Source organism: Scyliorhinus canicula, chromosome 17 (assembly GCF_902713615.1).
Source record: "Scyliorhinus canicula chromosome 17, sScyCan1.1, whole genome shotgun sequence".
NCBI classification, from domain to species: Eukaryota; Metazoa; Chordata; class Chondrichthyes; order Carcharhiniformes; family Scyliorhinidae; genus Scyliorhinus; species Scyliorhinus canicula.
In genome coordinates, this window is record NC_052162.1 from 15,035,986 (window position 1) to 15,062,963 (window position 26,978).

Genomic DNA, 26,978 nt, shown 5'->3' on the forward strand with positions numbered 1-26,978 from the left:
ATTACTGCACAATTAAAATGACGGGGCACATCCAGTTTGCTTTCTATTATTCTGTTGGTCACAAGATGCACTGATAATGGAGTCATTGACTGATACAGCGGCAAGGCATAGGGAGATATTAGGGCAGGTGAGCAAAGCTTGGTCAAAGAGGCAGGTTTAAGAAGCATGATAATGAGGTGAGGAGAGAGGTGGAGAGGAATTTCAGAGCCTCAATGTGGCACTCAAACCCCCTCAGTTGGTGTCTAACAGTCCCAGACAGGAGACAAAATAATCCTGTCAGTGAAGAAGGAAAGTTTTGGGAACCTGTCATCTGTTTCTCACAGGTATGCCCGTCTTACCACGCATTCTGATACAAATTACATTCTGTATCCCCAAAATATTGTATGATCCTGAATTTGATCAACTTTCATAGATAACTGAATAAGGAACTCGGGCAAGTCAGTAAAACAATGTCTCATACAAATGCGGTCTTCCTCTCGCATTCTGTCCTATCCTCGGGCGTACATGTCTTCCTATGAAAGTGGATCCATCTCCATCACCGCCAGGTGATTTTTCTCCTGCCGTCACACCCAGTTCTTTCTCAGAATTTTCTCACATTGCAGGATTTGCAAGTCTCCCTGTAACCTGGCACGTTTGTGTTGATCAAAATTTGTAAGACTGACTTAAAGCCTCAATTTGCGCTCCGTATGATTCATGGCCCTTCATCACTAATGGTGTAAGTGGAAGTCCGGTGGTCCGAGAAGCTGGTCAGTCAGAATCAGGGCATATGCACAACGACATGGTCCGGAGGAAATCACTGGTGGTGTGAAAACACAAGGGTATAAGAGATAGGGGCTCGAATAGGCCATTTGGCTCTTCAAGTGTGCTTCTCCTTTCAGAAAGGTCAAGTGTGGCCTTCTCTCTCAACTCAGCCGTCTCTATGTCTATTAGTAACTAAAAATCTATTCACCCCTCTCTTGAATATGTTGAGTGATCGAACAACTGCTGCTCTCTGTGGTAGAGAATGCCAAGGATTCACAATCCTTTGGGTGAAGATTTTCTCCTCATCGGAGTCCTACATGACTGATCCCTTATCCTGAGGTTGTGATCTTGTGTTCTAGATTCCCCAGCCAAGGGAACATTTCCTCACCATCTCCCCTATCAAGGCTGTTAAGGATTTTGCATGTTTCAATATTCTTCGAAGATCTATGGAATATAGTCCTGGTCTACTCAATATTTCCTCATTGGACAATCCCCTCACCCAGGAACCAGTCCCGTGATTCTTTGTTGCACTCCCTCGACGGCAGGTATGTCCTTCCTTAGGTATGGAGGGCAAAATTGTGCTGCGGATGAGGCCTCACCAATGCCCTGTGCAATTGTAGTCAGGCTTCTTTACTCTATTCAAAACCATTTGTTACAAAAGCTTACAAACCATTTTGCCTTGCTAATTGCTTGCTGTATGTACACACTTATGAACTTTCTGTGACTCATATACAAGGCCACCCAGGTCTCTCTGAATGGACGTTTCCCAGTCTCCTACCATTCAAAAAATATTTTGCTTTTTTATTTTGTTGATAAAAGCGGATAACGTCACACTTTGCCATATTTATCCCATGTCCTTGATCACTCACCCAACCTGCCTTTGTCCCTCTGCAGCCTTTGATTTTTTTCCCCACATAATTTGTTTTGTCAGCAAACATAGATACATTACACTCTTATCCCCTTATCTGAGTCATTAATACAGAATGCAAATAGCTGAGGTCCATGTTACATCCTGTTACTTCTAGCCAGCTAACGCGGAGGAGTCCAATGTATTCCTACTCCCTGTTTTCAGTCCATCAATCAATTCACAATTCATTTTGATATTCATGCTAATCCCTTGTACTCTAAATTTGTGTAATAATTTCTTGTTTGACATCGTATCAAATGCTTTTAGAAAATCCAAATATATTGCTTCCACTGGTTCTCCCTTATCCACCCTATTAGTTACATCAATAAATGCTCAAACAGATTTGTCAAATAGAATTTCCCTTTTTTGAATGTGTGGTGCCTGCTGATTTATGTTTGATTTTCTAAGTGCCCTGTCACCGCATCCGTAACAATAGATTCCAGCATTTTGCCTACTCCTCGTGTAAAGTTAACTGGCCTTTGATTTCCCCATTTCATCTCTTCCAGCTCTCCAGGAGTTTATGGCTGCATCTTTCAAATCCTTGGGAACCTTTCTGGACTCTATGAAATGCTGCAAGATCAAAACCCATGTATTCATTCTCTCTGTGGCTACCTCTTTAGATGCCCAAGATGCAAATTGTTAAGTTCAGGGGATTTGTCATCACAGTCTCATTAATTTCCCCAGTACTATTTCTTTACTCATACTGTTTTCCATAAGTTCCTCATTCTTGCTTACCCTTGATTTTCCATTATTTCTGCAATGTTTCTTTTTCTAACACCATGAATCATAGAACCATAGAATCATAAGTGCAGAAGGAGACCATTCGGCCCATCAGGTCTGCACTGGCCCTTGGAAAGAGTACTCTACTTAAACCCACACCTCCACCCTAGCGCCGTAACACAGTAACCCTATCTAACCTTTTTGGACACTAAGGGCAATTTATCATGGCCAATCTACCTAACCTGCACATCTTTGGACTGTGGGAGCAAACCGGAGCTCCCGGAGGAAACCCACCCAGACATGGGAAGAACGTGCAAACTCCGCACAGACGGTGACCCAAGCCGGGAATCGAACCTGGGACCCTGGAGCTGTGAAGCTACGGTGCTAACCACTGTGCTACCCTGCTGCAAAGGCAAAGATCGCCTTGAAGATAAAGAATGTTCCGAACATTCATGCTGGCTGCACCTTCTGGTGCACAATCCCAACATGGGTTTTCCGATGGGGAGGGAGGATTTCAACGGGAAACTCCATTTACAACAGCAGGACCAGAAGACCCCGGCTGATGGCAGGCTGCCTCCCTGGCGGGTTGTGTGGAACATTCCGCCCAAAGTATTTGTTTAAGGTCTTTGCCATTTCCCTAACCCCAATCAGAGTTTCGCCTGCCTCTGCCCCTCATGGGACCGCTTTTATTTTCACTGATCGCGTTCACGTTACATACTTAGAAACATGTTTAGCCTGTTTTTATTAGCCATGACTTCCGTGGAGTGATAGTCACAGTCCCATTGCAGCTCTGCTCCTATTTATTGGCAACCTTCCAACTCAGGCCAGGTGAGAATGGTGCAGTGCAACGGGCTCCCAAAGCCTTCTGTCAAGGAAGATAGAGCAGCAAAGGAAGAGATGCGTCCTTTTTTACATTATGAGCTGCCATAAAGCAAATAGGTTTAAAGGTCTAGCCACTTCGAGGAACCAGGGCAATGGTAAGTGTGTAAGCTAATTACACAGGATGTCAGCGGGCAGGGGGATTACGTACAGAATGCAGGAGTCTGGAGTGGGGGAATTGAGTGGGCAATGAGGGGGGTTGGTGTAACCAGTGTGAGCAGTTGTGTGGTCAGTGGAAAGACTTTGGTGGTCAGTGGGGATGGATGATGGCCAGTAGGAGGAAGTCATGTGATAACTGGGGCATGGTCAAATGGTCAGTGTGGGGGTGTTGGGTGGTCAATGAACATAGAATATGGAACATAGAACATAACAGCGCAGTACAGGCCCTTCGACCCTCGATGTTGCGCCGACCTGTGAAACCCCTCTAAAGCCCATCTACACTATTCCCTTATCGTCCATATGTCTATCCAATGACCATTTGAATGCCCTTAGTGTTGGCGAGTCCACTACTGTTGCAGGCGGGGCATTCCACGCCCTTACTGTGTGGGTGTTGGGTGGTCAGTGTGGGAGGGTCGAGGTGGTCAGTGTGGGAGGGTCAGGTGGTCAACGTGTGGGAGGGTCAGGTGGTCAATGTGTGGGTGTTAGGTGGTCAATGTGTGGGAGGGCCAGGTGGTCAATGTATGGGTGTCGGGTAGTCCGTGTGGGACGATCAGGTGGTCAGAGTGGGGATGTCCAGTGTCAGTGTAGGAGGGTCAGATGATGAGTGGGGGCATGGTTGAATGTCAGTGTTGTGGTAGAAGGTGATCAGTGGGGGGGGGGGGGTCGGTACATCAGTGGGGGGTAGTCAGTGAGTGTAGTTGGGGGTGGGAAGAGTAGTCAGTGAGGCATTGGAGGGATTGTTAGGAGGTTGTGAAAGTAGTCAGTTGGGTAGGTTGGTATTCAGTGGTAGGGCATAGTTAGGGGGTCAAAGGGGGGAGGCTTAGTTGGGGGAGCATGTTGTGGCAGCTGGAGGGTAGGCAAGGCATCCTTGGATGATTGAGAGGATTTCTAGGGGGGGGGAGGGAATGGGGGTTCAATGGGGAGTTGGGTGTTTCTTGGCTAGCTGCAAGAGTAGGCAGGGGGAAGTAAGGCATCATCGGGAGCTCCCGTGGGGTTCAAGAGGCTTAGCTGGGTGGATGAGAGGGTAGTCAGGAGGCTGGGCGGTCGTCGAGAGATCCAGTTTGAGGGGGGGGGGGGGTGTTGGGTGGATGGTCCATACTATAGTTACTCTGGGTTTAAAAGTGGTTTCAATTCTTCTAACCTCTCCTGGGTAACTATTCTGGTCAGACAGTCAGAACCATCTGAAGACTGTGATTATAATCAGAGTATTGGATGATTCCCAGTGAACCTGGGAAATCCTTACATGGGGATGTCTACGTGGGGCATGTGGGGTTAACATCTTTGGGGTACCTCCTAGGTAAGGTGCCCCAGAGATCAGAAGTTGATGGTCTACTTGCCGATCAACTCTCATATTCTCTTTGATTCTATGTTTGAATCTTTAAATCCTCCCAGTCCTTGGCTTTACTACTGTTTGCGACAACATTCAAAGTATCTTCCTTTGAAGAGATTTGAAAGGGAGAATGGTAATCGAAAAGTTGGTTTGCTGGGGCATCCAAAGCCAGTTGAACATGCAACTATTACAATAGGTTTAATTACCTTCCGGCGTATTTCTCTTGAAAATGACAGAAGGGACTCTCTGACCTGCTGTAATGTATGATTCTGCGATTCACAAAGGAGATCCATTTTTCCATTTATCAGGGGCTTGATCACCGTTAACCAGTTTCTGCTGTTCTGGGAACTGTTGTAAATTAGGGTCCCCAATGGGTTTTAATCCCTCATACATTCGAAAAGCAATATTTAATTTCTGGTTTACCTTCTGCAACAACCTTGATAAGTATGTACCTGTTAGGCAGGGAGGAAGTAGTCGAGTGAGGGAACCATGGGTTACTAAAGCAATTGAAACACTTGTCAAGAGGAAGAAGGAGGCTTATGTGAAGATGAGACGTGATGGTTCAGTTGGGTCGCTTGAGAGTTACAAGTTAGCTAGGAAGGCTCTAAAGAGAGAGCTAAGAAGAGCCAAGCGAGGACATGAGAAGTCTTTGGCGGGTAGGATCAAGGATAACCCTAAAGCTTTCTATAGGTATGTCAGGAATAAAAGAATGACTAAGGTAAGAGTAGGGCCAGTCAAGGACAGTAGTGGGAAGTTGTGCGTGGAGTCCGAGGAGATAGGAGAGGTGCTAAATGAGTATTTTTCGTCTGTATTCACACAGGAAAAAGACAAAGTTGTCGAGGAGAATACTGAGATACAGGCTACTAGACTAGAAGGGCTTGAGGTTCATAAGGAGGCGGTGTTAGCGATTCTGGAAAGTGCATAAATAGATAAGTCACCTGGACCGGATGGGATTTATCCTAGGATTCTTTGGGAAGCTAGGGAGGAGATTGCTGAGCTTTTGGCTTTGATCTTTAAGTCATCTTTGTCTACAGGAATAGTGCCAGAGGACTGGAGGATAGCAAATGTTGTCCGCTTGTACAAGAAGGGGAGTAGAGATAACCCAGGTAACTATAGACCAGTGAGCCTTACTTCTGTTGTGGGAAAAGTCTTGGAAAGGTTTATAAGAGATAGGATGTATAATCATCTGGAAAGGAATAATTTGATTAGAGATAGTCAACATGGTTTTGTGAAGGGTAGGTTGTGCCTCACAAACCTCATTGAGTTCTTCTAGAAGGTGACCACCCGATGCACCAGGGATGGGACGGGGGGAGGCCGAGAATTCCGGGATGTCCCGTGATGGAGTTAATGGGACGGGCCCCAAAACCTCCTCCTCCCTCGGGGAGCCCGGTGGCCCCCGGGCCTCACTTTGGGACAGAGGTGTGAGCGGGGAGGTTCCCCGTCGCACCACCGACACCTGGCGCTGCCAGTCCTGGAGGCCTGCAACGGTATCCACCAGGATCCGAAGGTTTGCAGAGACGGAGTCCAGGGAGTTAGACATTCCTGCCAGGGACTGTGCGACCTCAACCTGTGTGTGCACGACGCCATCCAGCACATGTGTCAGGCGGTTGATGGTCTCCGCGACCGACTGCTGCGACTGGGCCATGACCTGCTGAGACTCGGCCATGGCCCGCAGGGCGCCGGCAATGTTGTTTTGGCTCTGGCACATTGCTGCCTGTGAGAGGGCAACCCTGTCCAGGGCCGAGGATGACGCGTGCACATTAACCCCAACGTCTTGCATAACCTGACCCATTGCCTCCACCGCGGATGCCACCCGTGCGGTGTCGGACTGGGTCTCTGCCATGAGCGGCACCACTCCCTGCTCTTGGACGCGGTTCGACTCCTCTAACAGCGTCTGCAGAGCCAGGAAGGCTGCCCTCCTCCCGCCATTGTTTCCCTGGGTTTCCTGAGGCATCGGCTGTGCGGGTGGGTTGATAAACTCCAGGAACTCAGAAAACGTCTGGGAGCCAGCTGCATCCTGGGCCTGGTCTGGCCTCCGCGAGTCCGGGCCCTCTGTTGCTCCGACCTCCACCTGCTGTACCTGCTCAGCTGTGATGTGCCAACCAGACTGTGCCCCAGGAGACTCATCACTAAATAGGCCCACCGGGGTGTGTGTCTCTGGGATGATGGATGTGGTGGGAGAAAGCAGTGCCGCAAGCCCGACGCTCTCAATGTTTAGGGCCTCCTCCAGGGTGTGGGGCTGCTCAGCGACAGGAGGGTTGTCCCTGGCCATTTCTGGTGGTGCTGGTGGACTTCGAACCCTCTGTGCGTCCTGGTCCGCAGATTGGGTTGGGGCGGATAGGGCTGCCCGCTGATCGGGCACCCTCTTGTGAGGCCCCGGGTGAGGTGGCGGCAGATTCCTGTCTCCGTCTGGAGGCAGACGGCCCTGGTCGTTCGGCATCACGTCCTAGGGAAGAGAATGAGACGGGTTATTTCGATTTGCTCGGCAGGCCGCTGGACGGTTCCAGTGGGCAGGGTGTGAAGGGACAGAGGATGGGGGAGGTGTCCCAGTGGGCAGGGTGTGTGAAGGGACAGAGGATGGGGGTATCCCAGTGGGCAGGGTGTGTGAAGGGACAGAGGATGGGGGAGGGGTGAGTGTTTGTCAGGGAGGGTTGTCTCACTTGCTGCAGTTCCGCCAACCTCGCATTGCGCGATATCGCGGGTGGCAGACCCCCCAACAAGGTCCAGGGCCCTCTGTTCAAAGGTGCTGAGGGGGTGCAGGTTGGGCGAACCCCCTCCAGTCTTGTGCCGCTCACGGTGGTTATGAGCGGCCTTGGCCTGTTGGGGGAGGGAACATAGGTAGATCATTACAAAACGGTAGGTATCAGCAGTCCGTTCAGATACTGGCACAGTTTGGGGGGGCAAGTTGTCATAAGACGATTGCATCTCTCCTCGGGGCCAGAGCGCTGGGTCTGTGACAACTTTGTGAACCACCCTCAAATAACTCTGCCCCAATCCCTCTCCCCCCCCTCCCGTACCGGGGGAGGGGGGGGGGTTGCTTAGGTTAAGGGGGAGGGATGGTTGTGACTAGGGGGCACCATCATGGCACTTACCCTGGCAGACCTGGTGAGGTTGTGTAGCTTCTTCCTACATTGCTCTGCTGAGCGAGGGGTCTGCCCCACAGCACTGACGGCAGCAGCCACGTCACGCCAGGCCTGGCGTACCGCGCTGGCAGGTTGGCGATGCCCTCTCCGCGGGCAGATGATGCCCCTCCTCTGCTCCACGGCATCGAGCAGCGCCTCGACGTCAGCATCTACAAAGCGAGGAGCAGCTCTCCTCGGCTCCGACATCCTGCCCGACAGATTCTGTGGTCGCCCGCGCCTTTTTACGGCGTCGGGCGGCGTCACGTGGGCGTGATCGTGTCGTCGTCGTGTTCCGTCGTCATCACGCACGTAATTGACGCGGCCGCGCTACTAGCCCATTTCCAGGAAGTGAATCCGTCGGGAAATGAAGCCTTCGCGACCGTCGTAAAACGCTCCCGATTTTTACGACGGTTTTACGACTTTCCGCGGGTGCGGAGAATTTCGCCCGTGCAGTTTAGGTGGATTTGCCACGCTAAGTTGCCTCTTAGTGTTCAAAAAGTTAGACGGGTTTGCTGGGTTATGGGGATAGGATGGAGGCATGGGATTAAGTAGAGTGCTCTTTCCAAGGGCTGGCGCAAACCGGATGGGCCGAATGGCCTCCTTATGCACTGTGAATTCTATGATTCTAAGGTGAGCCTGCCCTCACATTGATGCATTTTAAATTTAATATAATTGATCTTCCTCAATTATGACGGTAAATTGCATTCAGCTCTGCATACTCAAAGCCACGATGTTGCATGGCAACAAAATAATTCCACCTTGTATATTGCAAATTGCACTTACCGCCAAACAGTTTTACATCCCTGACACCGAAATCGCTGGTTTTGTCCAATCGGACTTTCCAACTCAATGTAACATCTGGGTCCAAAGTGCCAAAAGGTTGCTTAACCAATCTGAGGATTGTGCCATCCCACCTAGCTGAACACATTCATTGATCTGGTAGCGCTGTATCAATATAGATATGTGATTTCAGCTTTAAAGAAATACAATAAATCTTAGCCCTCTCATCAACATGCAAGTTCAAAAATAAATGTCCGAAATCAGACAATACACTCATTTAATGTGTATCAGCCATCCACATTTTTCAGACGTCATCTCATCGTGTAATTGATTCAACAGCAAAATATTTCAGTGCAGACGGGGAAAAAAAATAATGGGTTAGATTGTGAGATCGTGACGATACTCGTCAAACTCCGAAGCCGGAGCTGCCTTCACAGCAGGAAATTGGAGACGCAGGCAGAGTCCACTGACCAGGCAAGCTGTAGTATCGCTGCTTCACTTGCAATCTCAACGGGATTCACTGTACTTTTAAATTTACATCTCTCTCCCAATCCTTACTTTTCTCCTTTCATAAAGTGCACGTGACTTGAACTGTGTGAGGCAGTGCTAAGCTTTTCCTCCGCATCAAAAACCTCATACTGGCTATGTCATTGTCCAAGAGGTCCTTATTGTAATGCTGCCTTCTACAAAATGCACGCTATAAACGGAACAGACCTATATATAACGCTTCACCACTGTTGACCCCTCAGCCATTCCAGGTATTAGATTGCATCATGTATTTGTACATTGGCTAGGTATTAAATTTGACCTCATGAATGTGCATGTTTTCTTTGAGCAGGATCAGTTTAGGCCAGCAAATATTTACCCAGAGAGAAAATGGGGGGAAAAAAAAAAATCAGTCGATCTTTGGATATCATTTTTGGCAGCCAATGTTTCAACACCGGCGACCCACCCACAAGTCACGACCCCCACTTTGAAAAAATACTGCTCTGCACTGTTTAATTACTGGACATCACCCAGCATGGTGGTACAGTGGTTAGCACTGCTGCCTCACACGTCAGGGACCCGGGTTTGATTCCGACCTTGGGTACCTGTGTGGATTTTGCACCTTCTTTCCATATCTGTGTGAGTTCTGTTCGGGTGCTCCGGTTTCCTCCCAGTCCAAAGATGTGCAGGTTAGGTTGATTGGCCATGCTAAATTGCCCCTTAGTGTCCAAAGATGTGCAGGTTAGGTTGATTGGCCATGCTAAATTGCCCCTTAGTGTCCAAAGATGTGCAGATGGGATTAAAAGTCTATTAATGACCATGAAACCATTGTTGATTATTATATAAATCTATTTGGTTCACTAATAATGCCTTTTAAGGAAGGAAATATTCCATCCTTACCTGATCAGGCCTACATGTAGCTCCAGATCCACGGCAATGTGGTTGACTCTTAAATGTTCTCTGAAATAATCCAGCAACCCACTCAGGGATAGGCAATAAGTGCTGACCCATCCAACGATGTGCACATTGTTTTTGTTGGAAAGACGGAGGCTGAGGGGAGACCTGATTGAGTGCTGCAAAATTCCGAGAGGTACAGACAGAGTGAGTAGTCAGAAGCTTTCTCCCAGGGCGGAAGACTCAATTACAAGGGGACACAGGTTCAAGGTGAGAGAGGGAAAGCTTAGGGAGATGTGCTGGGAAAGTTTTTCATGCAGAGGGTGGTGGGTGCCTGGTAAGCTTTGTCAGTGGAGGTGGTGGAAGCAGGCATGATAGCAATGTTGAAGACGTGTCTTGATAGAAACATGAATGGGCGGGGAATGGAGGGATGCAGATCGTTTGGGAAATAAGTAGTTGGTCTAATCAAGGAATCTGGATCGGCGCAGTCTTGGTGGGCCGAAGGACCTGTTCCTGTGCTGTAATGTTCTTTGTTCTATCCCATGCACGAATAAAACAAGTTAGGCGGGGAGGGTGTTCTGGATGGGGGCTGTTTCGAAGCGTTAGTACAGACTCGATGAGCTGAATGCCTCCCTTCTATGGATTCTAAAAGCTGGTGGGAAAGCATTAAAATTGACTTTTCCGTGTTACCACTAGCAATTCATTTAGAAATAGTTAAAGTCTACTCTGAAATGTTCTGGGTGTATTCCAAGCATTTACAAAGCTCCTTCAAACTGTGAGACTCGTAAGTGAATTATGAGTTCTGGCAATGCTGAATTCTGTGTGTTAAATCTGTGGCACAAAGCACAGCAGTGTATGTATGGTCGAACACAGTGCAAACATTCAGCTAAATAAATAGAACTGGACAGTGCATCAACGCCAACACTGACACACACATTTAATATAAAATGCAGCCCACTTCTCTGGGCTAAATTTGATTTATTACCAAGAGAATTCTGAGGCTCTGTCTAATACTCTGTGACAATGCAACAGTATGGTTAACCTGGCATGGTACCAAAACCTGGAGTGGAGCTGTGAGAGTGAAGGAAGCAGGCTCAGAAATTAGAGTGTGTTGTACAAAATATGTTGGCAGACAAACTTAGATGAGACAAGTGCAAAGTCCTGCACATAAGGTATAAAAATAATTAGCAGAAGTGCACCGTGAATGGTGTTGAAATAACGAAACATGAATGAGACTGAGGAATCTTAGCAGGCTTAAACACCGAGCTTGTCCAACTAATGTGAAGCAGTAAATCTGACACCCGACATCAACCTCGTGGCTCTGCTCTGCTCTGTCTCTCAAAACTGAGTGTCTCTCTTCATGTCTCAGTGGCCAGAGTTAGATGTGATATTCAATGCACAGTCTGGTTATCGTACTTCGATTCCAATGTTCTGACTATGAAGTTCAAACTACTGCTGGCGTTGTTGATTGCCATCGTGCAGTGACTGGACAAGTGGAGCGCCGAGTCTGCCATGATGCCATAGTCTCTTTCAGCCTTATCCTTAGCTATTTCAATAACATTCATGTCTTTCTCTTCATTATGTGTAACACTTCACACTTGTCGGCATTCAATTTTATCTTTTTGATCGTTGTTTGGCTGACTTACATGGTTTTTTTCAGCTCATTCTGCAGCTTCTTGGCTGCCTGCTCCACTTCTGTTAACTCCCCTAGTTTGGTATTATAGTGATCCAGGAGACACAAAGGTAAGGGTTAAACTGCATTTATTTTAACTCAAAAGTAAAGCTGCACCCCCCGCTGCATACAACACATGGTGGGTAGTGTAATGATATGTATATATGTCAGCAAGTTAAGGGTTAATTATTACATCTTAGTGTAACACTACCACTAGAGGGCACCACTAGTTCCCATTATAAATGAAATGAAAATGAAAATCGCTTATTGTCACGAATAGGCTTCAACAAAGTTACTGTGAAAAGCCCCTAGTCGCCACATTCCGGCGCCTGTCCGGGGAGGCTGACACGGGAATCGAACCGTGCTGCTGGCCTGCTTGGTCTGCTTTAAAAGCCAGCGATTTAGCCCGGTGAGCTAAACCAGCCCCAAATGAAACGAAAATCGCTTATTGTCAAGAGTAGGCTTCAATGAAGTTACTGTGAAAAGCCCCTAGTCGCCACATTCCGGTGCCTGTCTGGGGAGGCTGATACGGGAATCGAACCGTGCTGCTGGCCTGCTTGGTCTGCTTTAAAAGCCCAGTGAGCTTCTAAAAATATGAGAACTTAGAGGATCTTGGGTACTTCTAACCAGGAGTTCTTAGACAGTAGAGTGTAAGAGAGATAGATCACAGCGTAGTCAAGGCAGCACGTGTAGTTTAAATTAGTTATTACGTTAATAAAGATTACTTAAATACTGATTATAGTTCTGTGGAGTGTGCAGACTCAATATTAATCAATCATTATTCAATAAATCAGTTTTGCTTCAAGCTGGAGATTAGTGGTTTATTTACAATCACACCATCAGACCATTCTGGATTGAGAAGCAAAGAGTAATGATATATTACAGGGTTACATGATTACATGATTACAGGGCAGCACGGTAGCCTTGTGGATAGCACAATTGCTTCACAGCGCCAGGGTCCCAGGTTCGATTCCGGCTTGGGTCACTGTCTGTCTGAACAATTATGGACTGGAATAACCACCACCCTTAAAACTGTTGAACTTTTAAAAATTAATGTGATCATTTGCACCCACTGAGAAAATACCCCGCTGGAATACTGCAGAGGTAACCTTGACTGAGTTACAGTTGAAAAACATCCTCCCCGTGTGTGCGTGGGTTTCCTCCGGGTGCTCCGGTTTCCTCCCACAGTCCAAAGATGTGCAGGTTAGGTGGATTGGCCATGATAAATTGCCCTTAGTGTCCAAAATTGCCCTTAGTGTTGGGTGGGGTTACTGGGTTATGGGGATAGGGTGGAGTTGTTGACCTTGGGTAGGGTGCTCTTTCCAAGAGCCGGTGCAGACTCGATGGGCTGAATGGCCTCCTTCTGCACTGTAAATTCTATGATTCTATTAATATAAGCCTACTTGAGACACGAATAAAGATTATTATTATATGCTGTCCATTATAGTGTAGTAGGCACGTGGAGTAGTCCGTTGACTCCGATATACAATAATACATCTGTGGAGTCCCCTACCAGCCATAGCAGTCTTAAAAACACAGACACGTACACACAGTAATATAACAGGTAGCACTGTTGCTTCACAGTTCCAGGGCTGACTAGATTACAGCTAGTGCTAGTTCTCATGCAGTGAGTATACAGGCTCAGGCCTTCAAAGATATTTTTTGCAGCAAGTTTACTTAGAGCCGGAATAATGTATGAAAAAAACAATTAAATACTGGAGATGATGGTTCTAGAATTATCAATGCAAAGGCAATACTCTCTCACTGGCATTCTTGTGATTCCAGAATGAAAATATACTGCTAGTCACTACCACCATTACTAAGGCTGCCAACTGCCCCCTTTATACCACAGGCTGATTCCACCCCTGTTTCGTACCGCATATTCACCGTGCACTTGTGAAGGCTGTGGGCTGAGTTCTGCCTGATCATATGTTTATATCCTTCAATATAAGTCACAAAATTACAAGGATACAAGTAGAGATGAATCATGTAAACCAGTGACAAGACACTTTCATCATGTTCCGATATTGCTGCATGGCTCAGGAATGTTCCGGAGGCAGCAAACTGGTGTATCTCATCATAACAAAATCCCACTCCAAGACAATGTGGGCGTGTGTGGGTTGAGGGTGTGGAACATATGACAGAACAGGTGCTATGTTCCTCACCACCCCCCCCCCCTCCCCCCACGCCCCCGACTAAAAGGTCAGCCCGTCCACAATAAACAGTAGTCCTGCAGCCATTGTGTGCTGGGTTGGCTTTTAATTATATCAGGGCAAGACTTGCGTTCCCGTGTGTCCTTAGAGGTCTGATTTGTCTAGCAGTCTGTGGTCCCAGCAGTGCCATGTTTGAGAAGTGAAGGGGGGGGGGGGGGGGGGGCGGGGGTGGCGAGTGTGGAGTCGGATCAGGCGAAATGAGGAATGGAAGAGGGATCCAAGCAGAGGGTGGGAGTAGGGGCACGGAGAAGTGAAGTGGGAAGGGGCAGGCATCCTGGGTGAGGTGGAGGCTGCTGGGAATAGTTAGTCAAGGTAAGAAAATGCAGGCCGTAAATACAGTATTGGCAATGGTACGCAACTTGCATATCGCCACAACCGGTCCACATCGGACGCCATCTCCCTGGCCCTACACTCATCCCTGGAGCATCTCGACAGCAAGGACTCCTGCATCAGACTCCTGTTTATTGACAACAACACCATAATCCCAGCCACACTCATATGAAATCTCCAAAATCACTCTGCAACTGGATCCTCGACTTTCTGATCCATAGACCACAATCAGTAAGAATAAATAACAACACCTCCTCCACGATAGTTCTCAATACCGGTGCCCCATTTGGCTGTGTACTTAGCCCCCTACTCTACGTCCTATACACACATGACTGCGTTTCAAAATGTGGCTCCAACTTCATCTACACGTTTGCTCTCGACACGAGCATGGTAGGCCGGATCTCGAACATCGAGTCAGAATACAAGAGGGAGATAGAGAACCTAGTGGTGTGGTGTAATGATAACAATCGCTCCCTCAATGTTAGCAAAACTAAAGAGCTGGTCATTGACTTCAGGAAGCGTAGTATTGTGCACACCCCTGTCTGCATCAACAGGGCCGAGGTGGAGATGGTTGACAGCTTCAAATTCCTAGGTGAGCACATCACCAACAATCTGTCCTGGTCCACTCACGTCGACGCTACAATCAAGAAAGCACAACAGCGCCTATACTTTCTCAGGAAACTAAGGAAATTCGGCATGACTCTTACCAACTTTTACAGGTGCATGATAGAAAGTATCCTATCTGTCTGCATCACAGCCTGGTCTGGCAACTGTTCGGCCCAAGTCCGTAAGAAGCTACAGTGAGTCGTGAACACTGCCCAGTCCATCACATGAAATCGCCTCCCATCCAGTGACCCTGTCTATACCTCCTGCTGCCTGGGGAAAGCAGGCAGCATAATCAAAGACCCCACCCACCTGGCTTACTCACTCTTCCAACTTCTTCCATCAGGCAGGGGATACAAAAGTCTGAGAACATGCACTCACAGGTTCAAAAACAGCTTCTTCCCCGCTGTAGCCAGACACGAAACAACTCTCTTATGGACTGACGTGATCTCTTCACACATCTTCTCTACTGAGTAGTACTACATTCCTGTATGCTTCACCCGATGCCTGTGTCTATGTATTTACATTGAGTATTTTATGTTTACCCTATGTTTTTACTTTTCATGTACGGAATGATCTGTCTGAACTGTACCCAGAACAATACTTTTCACTGTACCTCGGTACACATGACAATAAACAAATCCACTCCAATTCAATCCAAGCGAGCATGTGTGCCCATATCTGGGTGTTGGCTGGCTGAGTCCTTGCAGGGCTTTGGATTCACCTGCAATATTTCAATTGTCCCCACTGAGAGCGACCTTGGGCAAAGTCCTTCACAATGTAAGGACACTTGGCCCATCGTGTCTGTGCCAGCTGTAAAGTGAGCCACCCAGCCACTTTCCAACATTTGCTGCTTAGTCCTGCCAGTTACAGCACGAGAATTGCATGTCCAGGCACCTTTTAAATGTGTTGAGGATTTCCGCCTTACCAACCCCCTGTAGCCCTCTGGGTGAAAACTTATTTTGTTGTCTCCCCTGTAATCGTACATTTATATAGCACCTTCAACACAGTAAACCATCCCAACAAGCTTCACCCGAGTGTTATCAGGCAAAGCTTGACACTGAAACACATCAAGAGATACCAGTGATCAAAGAACTTGGCCAAAGGGGTAGATTCTAAGGAGTGACTTCATTTAAGAGAAAGAGAGAGAGAGAGATTGGAGATGGTTATGGAAGAAAATTTTAGAAATTGCAGCCCAAGGTAAGTAAGTAAAGTAAAGTCACCATAGTCCCAGATGACCATGGGCTGTTTTCCCCTTTGAGGGGGGAGAGCTGACTGGTGGTGATTTAACCTGAGGATCACCACACCTCAGGCGAGGGGCAAGAATGAGAAGGCATGGCTGCCCTGGCAGTGCAAATCAGAGAGGCGCAAGACACCAGAATTGGATCAGAGCAGACATTTTAGAGGCTTGGAGAGGGGAAGAGAGAAGGCCATGGAAAGAATCTCTTACGGATTTGTCAGTCTAGTTTAGTGTTCTGTTTGCTTTGTTGATGTGTTGCTGTGAAATGACTGTACCCCTCTGTGTGGAGAGTATGATACGAACCTGTTACACATCGTCACGCCTTTCACTGAGGAAGTCATGACAAAATTAGTTTTACATTTTGAACAAAATTAGAGGGGAATTAAAACTGTCCTCTCCTAATCCATCAACTGGAGACTTCGGGGCAACAAAGGGGGGATTAAATAAAAGATTGAAAGGGGAATCCAAAGTCAAATGTGACCTGCGTGAGTTGAAAGGAGACGAGATAATCCTTGAATTGAGGCAGACGCAGAACATTCAAAAGAAAGTCAATCAGATAAAAAAAACTTGTTTGACATAAAGGCTTTGTGTAATAAATGAAAGAGGTAGAAAGCAATGTGGGAATGTATCTAAAAGCAGTCAAGATAAAGGCATGAATATAACATAGGAGGAAAAGACGATTAGAACTGCACAGTCATCAGGGCAATGCCAATTTTGCCAATAACAATGAGATCAATACAGACAAAGAGATGCCCATTTCTATGAATGTTGCAAAAAGGAGGTATCCTTTTGTCTTGTACTAATCAGGAGACGTGTACAAATATCAATCAGCAGAGTCATAGTGATCTGCAGCACAGAAAAGGCACTTTGCCCCATCATATCTGCACCGGTCAAAAACAACCACCTGACCATTCGAACCCCATTTTCCAGCACTTGTCCCATGGCCTTGTATGCCTTGGGGATTGCAAGTGCCCAGCAAAATACCTCTTAAATGTTATGGGGGTCTCTGCCTCCACCACCCTTTCAGGCAGCGAGATCCAGACCCCCACCACCCTCTGGGTAAGAAGGCTTTTCCTCACATCCCCTCTAAACCTCCTGCCCCTTACCTTAAATCCATGCCCCCTGGTCATTGAGCCCTCCACAAAGAGGAAACGTTTCTTCCTGTCTACCCTATCTTAAGTCCCTCATAATTTTATGCATCTCAGTCATTTCCCTCCTCAGTCGCCTCTGCTCCAAGTCGATCCAGTCTTGCTACATATTTCACAAGCTCCAGCTCTGGCAACATCCTGGTAAATCCCCTCTGCACGCTTGCCAGCGCTGTCACATCCCTCCTGTAATGTGGGTTCCAGGACTTAGCTGTAGCCGAACCAACGTTTTATACAACGTTTCATACAATCAGGGACAGTTTCTACTGCAGGGGAACAAACACCCTTTTATTAGTGTGAAAGGTTGTGAGCGTTTGAAATTTGGTATTCTTGTGTTTGTCCTGCAGGAGTGCAAGATTAACCAAAAAAGATCTTGTGCAGCGTGAGCCACATTGAAGCCGTGCATTGCAACACACACACACACACACACTTCAAGTTACTGTTCCTGTTTCCGTGCAGCGAATGGTAATTCTGAGGTGGAAACTGGTGCGAAGGGAAGAAGTGCTGGGGGTGAAGGCGGGAGGTACATTCCCCTTTTAAATGCTTCGTGCAGAGGGTGGGGATTGTGAGCCAGAGGGTGGGGATTGTGAGCCGGAGGCGGAGATTGAGCACAGTTGGGAGTGACTGTGAGCTCTCACCTGGACAGCTTCAGCAGCCTCTGAGGAGCGTTAAGTTTGTCCAGCTGGGGAGGGGAAAGAGAGAGTTGGCTTGGTTGAGGTTGCTCTCGGTGTGTGCAGCTGGAGTTTATTTTTTTTTAAATTGTGTTCTTGCTGTGTAAGGGAGGAGCGATGGTGAGCTTGCTGCGGGGCTGCCCCGGGATGGTGTGGCTGAGCGCTGGGCAGCTACTGTGTGGCTACTGCTCGCTGGTCACCACCTTCTGGACCGCGTACATCAACGTGAGCTTCAGCGACCCGGGCACCAACCAGACGGTGTGGCAAAGGAGCGAGAGCGGCATCTACGGCCAGGACTCGCCGCTGGAGGGTGTCCAGGGGCTGGTGGGCATCCCGCAGTCCCCCCGGCCTTTCGGCTGCAACCCGGAGCTGCCTTACTTCCGACCCCAGCCCCAGGAGCCCTGGGTGGCCCTGATCGAGAGGGGCAACGGCTGCACTTTCTCCCAGAAGATCCAGAACGCCGCCGGCCAAGGGGCGAACGCGGCGGTCATCTTCAACTACCCCACCCCGGCCAACGAGGTGGTGCAGATGTCTCACCCGGGTAAGAGTTGACCAAAGTGCTTGTCAAGTTTCCCCCCCCCCCCACACCCTAAATACCCCAACGCCCCCAAATCCCCTAATTCCCCCCAATCCTCCCCCCAAATCTCCCAATCCCCCCAAATCTCCCAATCCCCCCAAAATAGAACATGCATACAGTGCAGAAGGAGGCCATTCAGCCCATCGAGTACACACCAACCCACTTATGCCCTCACTTCCACCCTATCCCTGTAACCCAATAACCCCATCTCACCTTTTTGGACACTAAGGGGCAATATAGCATGGCCAATCCACCTAATCGGCACATTTTTGGACTGTGGGAGGAAACCAGAGCACCCAGAGGAAACCCACGCAGACACGGAGAGAATGTGTAGACTCCGCACAGACTGTGACCCAGCGGGGAATTGAACCTGGGACCCTGGTGCTGTGAAGCCACAGTGCTAGTCACTTGTGCTACTGTGCTCCCAATTCCCCCCCCCCTGCCCCAAATCTCCCAAATCTCCCAACCCCCCAAATTCCTCTTCCTTTCCCCCCCCCCCCCCCCCCAATCCCCCTTGCAGTGACAGCAAGCCAGCTATAAGAGACTGATTAACTTTCCACCTCAACTGTTTAGAGCAAAGGTTCATTTCCCCTCCCCCTGGGGCAGGATTGACTGTCCACACTGGCCTCACTCTCGACATTCATGTCATTGACCCTCTCTCTGTGTGACTTATTCGGATTTGGGTGCTTTGGTTTGGTTTTAATGAGACTTGCTGTGTTTTTTTTGTCTTCTTGGCAAGCGGTTAGAATAAGGAGCTGCACCTATTTTATTCAGGGACTCTTCGGGTTAACTCATTTGGACGTTTTGACTGGAACTTTTGCGAAGTTCCCAGTTGCACCTTGTGACTATTGACTCAGATAAAAGTGAGTAGGCAGATTAGGCTCATTATCCAGTTGACTTTAAAGTTATCTGATGGTGCTCTGATATTGGCACAGCTGGCATGAAGGGCAATTGGCAGGAGAGTTTCCCCAGGGGGATTGAGATCCCTCTCCATGGCCTCCCCCTCTCCTCGCTGTCACCTTGTCCGACCCCTCTGCTGATGTATCTCGCCCTGATTCCCCTCTGACCACCATGTCACCAGCCAACTCGGTCCGAAGCTCTGGAATTCCTCCGCTGACCAAAGCTGTGCTTCCCGGCCTCTTATCTCCTTGCGTTTGATTTTGTTTGATAGCTACTCCTGTGAAGTGCCATTTGGATGTGGGTTGTTGTTGATGTGGCAGTGAGCTAATCCACACCGATCCAGTTTGGGATAAGATGAACGATCTAGATTGTGTCTGTTGTAGATGTTGCTGGATGAGGCTGAACAGTCTGATGGCAGTCAGTGCCAAAGCAGATCTAAATGCACCTGCATTAGCAAGAGCATAGTTTGTCTATTGCTACCATTGGGTTGTCTTTGCTGACAGCACCAGACGTGAAGGTGATGCCCTCGAGGAATAGCATTTGCTGATTGCAGAAGACTAGTTGCACATAATATCTATAGGACACCTTTAGGTAATATCTATAGGACACCTCTCCCCATGGTGTCCTAGTGAGGAGTCAATATGTTTAGGATTTGAAGAAGAGGTGTTTTTATGCATGTGTATATACAGAGGTAGCCATGATGTGGAGATGCCGGCGTTGGACTGGGGTGAGCACAGTAAGAAGTCTTGCAACACCAGGTTAAAGTCCAACAGGTTTGTTTCAAACACGAGCTTTCGGAGCACGGCTCCTTCTTCAGGTGGTCACCTGAAGAAGGAGCCGTGCTCCGAAAGCTCGTGTTTGAAACAAACCTGTTGGACTTTAACCTGGTGTTGCAAGACTTCTTACTATATACAGAGGGTTCTAGCGCATAATGGTTATATTAGTGCATTGGTCATCTGAGAGCTTGGGCTAATGATGCAGGAATACATTCAAATCCCACTGTGGAGTTGTGTTTAATAGGATCAGAAATAAAACACTGGCATAACTTAAAATGGTCATGAATGGCTGAGATGATCTGTTTTAGTGATGGCGATTGAGGGATGATTATTAGCCAGGACTCGGTGAGTAGGTCCTTGGCTCCACTTTGAAATAGTACTTTGGGGTCTATTACATCTACCTGAGCAGGGTTTGGGTTTAATGTCTCCATCCAAAAGATGACACCTCCACCAGTTCAGCACTTCCTCAATACTCTACTGGGGTGTCCGCTTGTTGCTTGGACTCGTGCCCTGGAGTGGGACTTGAACCCATAACCTTGTGACTGAGCCATGACTGACATTTAATTTGACACCATAAAATTGTGATTTAAAAGCAAACTGGTTCATTAGTGTCCTTTTTTGGGGAATGAAATCTGTTTAGGAAGGATGTCTGCACTATTTGTGACTCCAGTCATGCACCATTGTGGTTGACTCTTAAGCAGTGTTTTAAATCGGCCCTGCAAGCCACTCCGTTCTCTCACAGTGTACTCCAGGACAATTAGCGATGAGCAATAAATGAGGCTCTTGCCCAAGAATGAATAAGACAAATCCTTTGTCGATGGGATACTAATCTGGCAGTCAGATTTCAAAAGGATTTGTTAACTGTGTTAGAATGGGGCAGCACGGTGGCCTAGTGGTTAGCACAACCGCCTCATGGCGCTGAGGTCCCAGGTTCGATCCCGGCTCTGGGTCACTGTCCGTGTGGAGTTTGCACGTTCTCCCCGTGTCTGCGTGGGTTTCGCCCCCACAACCCAAAAAAAAATGTGCAGAGTAGGTGGATTGGCCACGCTAAATTGCCCCTTAATTGGAAAAAATAATTGGCTAATCTAAATTTTAAAAAAAAAAAACTGTGTTGGAATGTTACCTCCATTACTGAAAGTCTCTGCCACGTTTTAGTGCTTGGATTGTTATCTCATTTCTGTTGGATTTGATTGTGTTTCAGATTAGTTTCTCTAAACCTAGGATGATTTATACTATGGTCCTCTAGCCTCAGAAATCCAGCTGTGAAGTTCAGGGCAATCCGTTCTTACTGCCCTTATGTTAATGGGTTTGACCTGTGTGAATTTTATGGGCATGGAATAAAAATAATAATCTTTATTATTGTCACAAGTAGGCTTACATTAACATTGCAATGAACATTACTGAAAATCCCCGAGTCACCACACTTCGGCGCCTGTTCGGGTACACTGAGGGAGAATCCAGAATGTCCAATTCCCCCAACAGGCACATCTTTCGGGATTTGTGGGAGGAAACCGGAGCACCTGGAGAGAACCCACGCAGACACGGAGAGAACGTGCAATCCGCACAGACAGTGACTCAAGCCGAGAATCGAACCCGGGTCTTTGGCGCTGTGAAGCAACAGTGCTAACCACTGTGCTACCGTGCCGCCCAAGATTGGGTGGCAGTAAAGAGAGAAAAATTCCAGCTGTTCACACCGGCGGGATCTTCTGGTATGCCCATTTTGGGTGGCGTGGGGTGAAGCCAATGAGTGGTTCGCTTCCCGCCGCCAAAAAATACACGAGAGAATCTCGCTCAGTATCTTTCATGGACTTCGGCTCGGACTCTAGGGATAGCTCCTGCTTTTGTTTTGAATCGTACCAGGAGATTCTTTGGCACCCGCCCGAGAAGATAGACCCTCCTAAACCAGAGTGCCAAGATGCACCAGTCACGGCAATCTAATTTATGCATACGTTGATGCAATATAGATTTTTTAAAATACATAATGTGGCCCCTCCAGTCTCCATATTACATGTACTGCTACAGCTGATAAAAGAGAAAAAAAGTTGCATTTACATAGCACATTTCATGGCCTCGGGACATCCAAAAGCACTTTGCGGCTGATGAGGTGCTTTTAAAGTGTAGTCACGATTTTAATGTGGGAACGATAGGTTGGACATGCCTATTTTGAGTTGCGTATATTTAATCCCACAGTATGTTACAGTCGGATTGCGAGTTGCATAAACTTTACGTGTCCACCTGTAGAATGTTAACAAAGAACATAATGAACTTCAGTGGGGTTGTACAGTGCACACCGTGTGAACTGTCCTCCCATGTAACCAGAATCTATATGATTTATAACTATATTCAAATTGTTTTTGGGTGCGGCACGGTAGCAGAGTGGTTAGCACTATTGCTTCATTGCTCCAGGATCCCAGGTTTGATTCCCGGCTTGGGTCACTGTCTGTGCGGAGTCTGCACGTTCTTCCCGTGTCTGAGTGGGTTTCCTCCGGGTGCTCTGGTTTCCTCCCACAGTCCAAAGATGTGCAGGTTAGGTGGATTGGCCATGATAAATTGCCCTTAGTGTCCAAAAAGGACAGGTGGGGTTAGTGGGTTATGGGGATAGGGTGGAGGTGTGGGCTTAAGTAGGGTGCTCTTTCCAGGTCCCGGTGCAGACTCGATGGGCCGAATGGCCTCCTTCTGCATTGTAAATTCTACGGTTCTATGCTTCTTTTCACATCGCATTAAGAAACCTTCAGGGAAGGCTAATTGGCTCCCCGTGGTGTTGAATGGTTGTGTCAGCAGGGCAGGGCTCATGTTCACCTTTTGGGGACAAATTATTTGTGCTGTTGATTTCGGCATCACTATTCAGCAGTTAGAGCTGCAGTTCCTTGTGACTTTATTTGCATCCAATCTTTTAAATGTTCCACCCACCTTCTGGCATTCTTCTCCTTCGCAGTCCATTGTGTTCACAGGAATGCCTGCAGTCTGTTGTGTGGCTTTGCTGCTAACATATTCCAGTCACTTGCCCCGTGTGAAGGGCTCTGCCTGACTCTCTGTTCTTCATTACTGATTTTAACTTGTCTCCTGCTCTCCCACACCGTTCTAAACAACTTATCTGGATCAAATTGATCCATTCCCTTCTTAATCATAAATGAAAAAGTGCTGGAAAGACTCTGGACTCTGTGGAGAGAAGCAGAGTATCGAGTACCAAGACGATGACTCTTCAGAATTCTTCTTAACAGGGCAGCACGGTGGCCTAGTGGTTAGCACAGCATCCTCACGGCGCTGAGGTCCCAGGTTCAATCCCGGCTCTGGGTCACTGTCCGTGTGGAGTTTGCACATTCTCCCCGTGTCTGCGTGGGTTTCGCCCCCACGACCCAAAAATGTGCAGAGTAGGTAGATTGGCCACGCTAAATTGCCCCCTTAATTGGAAAAAATAATTGGATAATCTAAATTTAAAAAAAAAAGAATTCTTCTTAACCGTGCCGCATTTTATTAGAACCTGACTTCTCCTTTTGTAATGAACTCTATTTTATTCATAACTTTTTAATTTTCTTTCCATGTTCAATTCCTGATAGCTGGAGTCATCTCCAGCATATAATGTTTATAAGGTGCATATCTACAGTACCACAGTGTTTCTGTACCTGTTGCTAATTATCATTTCAGGTGCAAATGGAAGAAGCATGTAAACATTTTTGTTTGTTGAAAGTCTTGACATTCACAATGCGTTTGAGTGGATTTTGGCACATTCTGTGATTTCATCAGCGTAGGTTGGAACTGAATTTCAAAACTTAATAAGGGAAATGGTTCCAGACAGTTGGTAACATCTGTGCTTATAACATCTTACTGCGTTCCACACATCCACAGTTTGTGTATTCTCTGGAGTGAGTTCCCATACATTTTCCTGTTGGATAGAACCGTTTTTTGTGCAGCATGTTTTAATTTGTTGACCCCCGTGATTAATGCATTTTATAAAAGTATTATCTCCTTGTTTCATGTGCATCTGCCAGAAATGGGTAGCAGCGGCATCATGTAGCCAGATGTTCACATCTGTCACAAAATGGCAGATATGGCTCTTATAGGATTCGCATTCTAAAAGGTTTTGAGAGATGAATCTCATAGGATGAACATAGTCGATTCTTTTCTCAATGATAAAGGCTATTAGTCCCAGAATTATGGTACATACACTGAAATCAAAGGAGTTGATTAAATGGACTCCTGTCCAATATTTTTGTTACTATGACGTGTAGCTGTCAAATAAATGAACTCAATTATTTGTATTCATTCAGTTTGCATATCAATTTAGTGATACAGCACTAATGGCTTTTGTGCAGTAACCTATGGCTTAGAAAGCAATTAGGAGAATCTTGAAAATAGGGACAAATAGTCATCGGTAGGATAAATTTAATATAGTTACTAAAATCTTCATGGGGAAGATAAGCGCCTTGGAACTGTGGTAGACTGTGCTTCAAGTTTTTGACATTTCAGAATTCCTTAGATTCTGGAACAGTTCCCATGTTTTGGAGGATAGCAAATATACCACCACAATTCAGGAAAGGCGAGAAAGGGAAAACAGGGAATTAAAGGCCAGTTGGCCTGACATTAGTCATAGTAAGGATGATAGAATTTAGTATGAGGGATATGGTAACAAGGCACATAGATATTCATCCTGTGATTGAGCAGATTTAGCATGAATCTATCAAATGGAAATTGTGATTGACAAATCTGAGAGCTTTTGCAAGGTACAACTAAGGGTAGATAAGGAAACTAATGGATGTAGTATATTGAGATTTTCAAAGAATGCAGGGTGGAGACGTTTTGGTGGGAAAGAAATTGAAAAGCAGAACATTTCTTTAAAAACGGGAAACCTTGATGTTCAGAAGAATCTAAGCATCCTTCCCCACAAAGTTAAAATGCTGGTACAACATCCAATTAGGAAATCAAATGATATGTTAGTTATTACAATGCGATGAAAGAAGGCTTAGTGCAATCATGGAAAGCCTTAGCGTGACCACACCTGAAGAAAGAATATACTTGCCTTGGAGGGTAAAGAGACCAAAATTGTACGGTACTTCAGATATGGCCTCACCTAAGGCTTTCCATGATTGCACTAAGAACTTTTTAATCAGCACTAAAATGGTTTCTGGGATGACAGCATCAATCTCTGATAAGGAATTGGGCAAACTCGGACAATCCTGCCTGAATTTTTTTTTCCTTTTCCTTAGTGTATCCAATTGTTTTTTTCCAATTAAGGGGCAATTTAGCATGGCCAATCCACCTACCCTGTACATCTTTGGGTTGTGGGGGCGAAACCCACGCAAACACGTGGAGAATGTGCAAACTCCACACGGACAGTGACCCGCATTACGAACCAGACTACTGAGCTGATCGACCCCAGAGTTGAACTCTACCTCCTATTGGTTACAACTATTTTCTGCAAGTCCCATTAAAATTGTGGTGTTCATCGAGCATCTTTGTAGACCGGAATGCTTTAAAATTGAACACAACATCATAACATTCATGTTCTTTATTGTCACAAGTAGGCACACATTAACACTGCAATGAAGATACTGTGAAAGCCCCTAGTTGCCACATTCTGGCACCTGTTCGGGTGCATGGGAAGAATTCAGAATGTCCAAATTACCTAACAGCACATCTTTCGGACTAGTGGGAGGAAACCGGAGCACCCGGAGGAAACCCACGCAGACACGAGGAGAACGTGCAGACTTTGCACAGACGGTGACCCAAGCCGGGAATCGAACCTGGGACTCTGGAGCTGTGAAGCAACAGTGCTACCCACTGTGCTACCGTGCTGCCCAAAGGTTAAGGGATCTTAAGGGACTGAAACATATGCTATATATAGTCTTTTTTTTGTTTGCTACATCATTCCTCTTCCGCTGATATGAGAGAAAATCAAGGTAAGAAACAAATGTTCCAAAATGAATTTTTCATTTGCTCTTGCTTTCAAGCTCTCTTCCCACCTCGGCTATAAAAACTGTTACAAAGATCTTTCCATGACTACCAGACATCGCAAAGCACTTTACAACCAACAAAAGTACTTTTGAAATGTAGCCACTGTTATAATGTAGTAAACATTGGATGAGGAAACACAGTTGAACCCAGTCTTTAAAATCATTTCTGAGCAAATATCTTTCATTGTATAATCTATGAATGTCACCAATTGCGAAATAGGAGGAAACCAGTTATTGCAAAAGACAGCCTGCAAGGAAATAACCTTGTGTTGCCACCATTGGTGTTGCTTTTGTCCCTTGATCACTAGACCCATCACTGTAGAATATGGTAAATGCTCTTGCGTGGAGAGATTGATTTTCCCTACAAAACTGCCCCCACCCTTGTTGATGCTATTAATAACCTTTGGTTTTCTGGTACTGGGGAATTCCATAGCTGGGAGCCTCTCCTTTGGAGCAGTCATACAGAGACTTAATGATTGAGGAGATAGAAATGCTTAAACTCTCAACACGTTGAGCAACAGAGTCTACACTGGTTTTTTTGGGGGGGTGGTTTTTGTGCAGCCTTTTGATAAATAGTCCACAAGCCTAATATGTTGAGCTGTCTGTTGTTGCCTATACTCCTTTGTTCCCAGCAGTTATTTCAGATTTTCTACATTCTCGTTAACTTGAGCTTTTCATTCCATTTATCGGCACCCATAACCAGCCAACTCTCCTCCCCTTACAACCTTCATAATACCAACCCCATCGCCGAATGTCTCCTGAGGCTCCGTGTCAGGTTTTGTTCAATAACGTTTCTGTGAAGCACCATATTTTGCAACATTAAAGGCGCTATATAGATGCAAGTCATTTGACCACCGAGGAAGCTCCGGAAGGTAGGGATGA

General features: G+C 46.8%; 1 protein-coding gene across 3 annotated transcripts in view; it reads left to right on the forward strand.

The window, feature by feature from the left end:
- LOC119951657 (E3 ubiquitin-protein ligase RNF128) overlaps positions 1 to 26,978 on the forward strand; it is a 139,097-nt gene that overhangs the window by 29,986 nt on the left and 82,133 nt on the right. For 2 of the 3 annotated variants that reach the window (XM_038774839.1, XM_038774841.1), the window contains exon 1: positions 17,818 to 18,433. The exons of the other annotated variant lie outside the window; for it this stretch is intronic. In XM_038774839.1, the coding sequence (XP_038630767.1) occupies positions 18,010 to 18,433 (424 nt within the window). In that variant the 5' untranslated portion in view covers positions 17,818 to 18,009. Of the gene's footprint in view, positions 1 to 17,817; positions 18,434 to 26,978 lie in introns of those variants that run through there. 3 annotated transcript variants of the gene reach the window in all.